Here is a 4,271-nt window from a genome sequence, read left to right as displayed (position 1 = left end):
CAGTGTGAACTCTCTTGTGTCTACTAAGGGATGAGAGACAACGAAAGCCTTTGTGACATTCTTCACACTTGTAGGGTTTCTCTCCAGTGTGAACTGTTTGATGACCCTGAAGATCCCTAGAATAGGAAGACCATTTGCCACAATGCACACTGGTATAAGGACTCTTTGCTGAATGGATTGTTTGATGTTGTTTAAGGGATACAGAAGAGCTAAACCTTCTACCACAGTCCTCACAATTGTAGGGATTGTCTTCACGGTGAATTGTTTGATGTCGCCGAAGGGATGAAGATAAGTGGAAACATCTGCCACACTCTTCACACTTGTATGCTTTCTCTCCAGTATGAATTGTCTGATGATCTTGAAGGTATGTTAAATAGGAGAATGTTTTGCCACACTCTGCACACTTAAAGGGACTGTCTTCAGAATGAATTGCTTTATGTCGCCGAAGGGATAAGGAGAAGTAAAAACATTTGCCACACACTTCACACTTGTATGATTTCTTTCCAGTATGAATTGTCTGATGTTCTTGAAGGAATTTAAAACTGGAAAGAGTTTTGCCACACTCTTCACACTTGTAGGGATTATCTTCAGAATGAATTGCTTTATGTCGCCGAAGGGATGATGGGAAGTAAAAACATTTGCCACACTTCTCACACTTGTATGATTTCTTTCCAGAATGAATTGTCTGATGTTCTTGAAGGAATGTAAAATGGGAAAGAGTTTTGCTACTTCTTGCACATTTATAGGGACTGTCTTCAGAATGAATTGCTTGATGTCGCCGAAAGGATGAAGGGAAGGAAAAGCATTTGCCACACTTTTCACACTTGTATGCTTTCTTTCCAGTATGTCTTGCTTGATGTTGTCTAAGGCATAAAAATGAGAAAAAACACCTGCCACATTCTTTGCACTTGTATGGGCTCTCTTTAACATGAATTATTTTATGTTGTTTCAGCATTGAAAGATAGTAAAATGATCTGCCACAGTCTCCACACTTGTAGGTTTTTTCATCAGTATGATCTTTCTGGTGTATAAAAAGTGATGAGCGAGTATTGAAGGCCTTGTGACATTCTTTACACGTGTAGGGTTTTTCTCCAGTGTGAAGTCTCTGGTGTATGGAAAGTGCTTTAGAAGAACTAAGGCCCTTACCACATTTTTCACACTTGAAGGGTTTCTCCTTTGTATGAATTCTCTGACATTGAATCTGTAGTGAGTTACAATCAATGGCCTTGTTGTAACTGCTGTGATCATTGGGTTTTGTTCCTGTTCATCAAAAGTTGAGATACGAACAAAGGTTAGGAAATATTCTTCATATTTATGATACTTATCTTTTTAAAAGAAACAATTTATTCATATATATTGAAGCATCAGTGAAAAAATACAGTCATTTCAAAACCTATAGAATAGAATGATAGATAAGAAAAAATGCTAAAATATTGTAGGGAGAAATGATTGATACTTCTACTTGAATAAGGAAATATCCAAATAGAACATAGACATGATGACATATAGTTCAAAGTTAATTAGCTAAGTAAGTTGCAAGGACATTTTACTAACAGAAATAAACCCATTAAATGAGTAGAGATTTTATATTGCAGGATACCCACGAAATAAGAAAGTAGCTGAGTCTGAGAAAGACAAAGTTAATTTTGACTTTGTGAATTTGAGACAGAGTCTGATATAAATGTTTTATCCTGCACATATAGTTTTACTTTGGGAGTACAAAGGATGGGCTGTACAAGTAGACAGTCTACAAAAAGATGAAATTTATAGTTCAAATTCAGAACATTATTTTACGTTTTATTTGAATGACATGAAAATATATACCTGAAACATTGTGTCATGACAAAACAAAACAAAAAAAAGAAGAAAATACTTCAGGTTCTCCTGTCTATCATGCAAATTTTTCTTAGAGAATATATTTGTCAATAAAGAGATGACAAAATTACTTATTTCCTTTTTTTGTTTGTTTGCTTTGAAGACAAGGTTTTTCCTTGTAGACCTTGCTTTCTGAGAACTCACGTTCAAGACCAGGCTGACCTCAAACATAATATTGGATGGAGAAAAACTTTCTACCCCCCATTATCCAGTCCTCTGACCTGTCATCAGAGTGAAGCCTCAAGTAAGAAACTAAAAGAAATTAAGTTTTAACTTTTTTTTTCTTAAAATGGAATATTAAAACTATATGTACTCGGCCGGGCGGTGGTGGCGCACGCCTTTAATCCCAGCACTCGGGAGGCAGAAGCAGGCGGATCTCTGTGAGTTCGAGACCAGCCTGGTCTACAGAGCTAGTTCCAGGACAGGCTCCAAAGCCACAGAGAAACCCTGTCTCGAAAAAGAAAAAAAAAAAAAAAACTATATGTACTCAAAGCAACTGGTTATGGGGCCAGGAGTGGTGACACACACCTTTAATCCCAGCACTCAGCAGGAGAGGCAGAAAGATCTTTTTGAGTTTGGTGCCAGCCTGGTCTACAAAGCCAGCTCCAGGACTGCTGGGGCTACAGAGAAACTCTGTCTTGAAAAGCAAAAAAAAAAAAAAAAAACATCAAAACAAAACAAAAACAAACATAGAAATCTGGTTATTGAAATGTGATTCTTCAGTGAAGCTAAACTCAGCTGCACGGCAGGACACACCCAGGGTAGATGAGGACACTTATGGCTAGGATGGGTAGGATGGGACACAGACGTAATGGATTAATGGTGTTCCAGCTTCAACAGATGATGAGGATACATAGAGAATAGGAGTGTTCATTGTTTGCTGCTCCTTTCTCCCTCAAGTCTGTAATCCAGACCAGTAAATCCCATTCCTTATCTGCTGGAAAGATGGGGATAGGGATGGATTCTCTCATACTGAGGAGGATCTTAGGTTCTAAACCGCATTCTAAGAATTGTCAAGAAATGGAGACACTCTTTGCAATTTCTCTGTACTCCATGTCTCCCAATCTGATAGTTGAGGATACCAAGGGGAACCTTATATCGATTCCTACCACCCCCTGGTATGGGAATTCCATGCTAGTTCAAATGGCCATGCCCTGTCCTCTGGCTCTGCCATTCTTCCTCTTAGCAAAGCTTGCCCCAGAGTTGCGATGTCGGTACGTGATTCTGTAAGGGGTCCTCAGCAAAGGGGTAGACATAAATGACAAAGAATCTGTCACAGGGTCAGTCAGCACAGCAGGCTGAACTCTGGGCACTCATTTAAACGAAGTTGTGTCTGCCACCTGTGGACCCACCACATCAGGTGATACAACACAGCCTGAGGAGAGGTGAGGTGGACGGTGAGAGCTCACCCAGAGCCGCCATCCTGAGTCACCCGCCAGAGACATCTGGACCAGCTCCTTGACTGATGGTTAGACAAGATTTTCTGGGCAGAGAAAATACTGGGAAGAAGAAGGGAGAGTGAGAGGAGTGGCCAGCTGTCAGAGACCAGCTTGGACAAGTATACTACTTACTAGGGTAGGGGCATAGGAATTAGAAAATAAGTGAAGGGAATGAAGATATGAGTGAAAATAATAAAGCAGAAACAGGATCGTACTGGGAAGGAGTTCCAGTAAATACTGAAATCACCCTGCGCTTAATCTTCCATACACTTTTATTCCGCAATACCACAGGGGAAGAAGACAAAGGACTGCTTTATGCTTTAACATGATACACAGGGCAAAAAGAATAGTCATTTATTTCATTACTTTGAGACATCAAGACTTTAGCATTTTTTGTTTAGGCAGTAAAATCACCCAAGACCAAGAATCCTGAAGGCTGTCACTCACAGGTCAAACCTCTTATTTCAAAAAAGGAATGTTTCAATATCCTGAACATTGATTGGAGTATGTCTACCTATATGGACCATCTTAATGTCAAAAACACCGAGTAACCACACCCTAGGTCAGGATGTGTAGCCACACTTTTCTCAACAACTTTGAACAAGTTAAAACTCTCTGACCTTCACACAAGGTAGAAGCAGGCTCATGTTTTTGGGCCTCCACAGCTAGCAGACACAGAGAGAGAAAAAAGATGAACATACTGTGTTGAAAGAAGAAACTGCCATGTGACAGAGGGAAGATGAGAAATATGGGTTCATTTAAAAGAAACATCTAGAGAACTCAGGAAACTAGACTTTAAAATGCTAATTAACCCAATTAAAAAATGGGGCACGGAACTGAACAGAGAATTCTCAACAGAAGAAGTACAAATGGCCAAAAGACACTTAAGGTCATGCTCAACCTCCTTAGCGATCAGGGAAATGCAAATCAAAACAACTTTGAGATATCATCTTACAC

The 4,271-nt window shown here is 39.6% G+C and overlaps 1 protein-coding gene across 2 annotated transcripts in view; it reads right to left on the bottom strand.

Moving 5' to 3' along the window:
• Positions 1-4,271, bottom strand: part of LOC101996519 (zinc finger protein 58-like) — a 16,419-nt gene that overhangs the window by 1,330 nt on the left and 10,818 nt on the right. For both annotated transcript variants that reach the window (XM_026783842.1, XM_026783843.1), the window contains exon 4: positions 2-1,260. In XM_026783842.1, coding sequence (XP_026639643.1) covers positions 2-1,260 — 1,259 coding nt within the window. The remainder of the gene's footprint in view (position 1; positions 1,261-4,271) is intronic.

Source organism: Microtus ochrogaster, chromosome 19, assembly GCF_000317375.1.
Source record: "Microtus ochrogaster isolate Prairie Vole_2 chromosome 19, MicOch1.0, whole genome shotgun sequence".
Classification (NCBI taxonomy): Eukaryota; Metazoa; Chordata; class Mammalia; order Rodentia; family Cricetidae; genus Microtus; species Microtus ochrogaster.
Note: the sequence above shows the minus strand (reverse complement) of the source record. Positions and strands in the feature narration are given on the sequence as shown.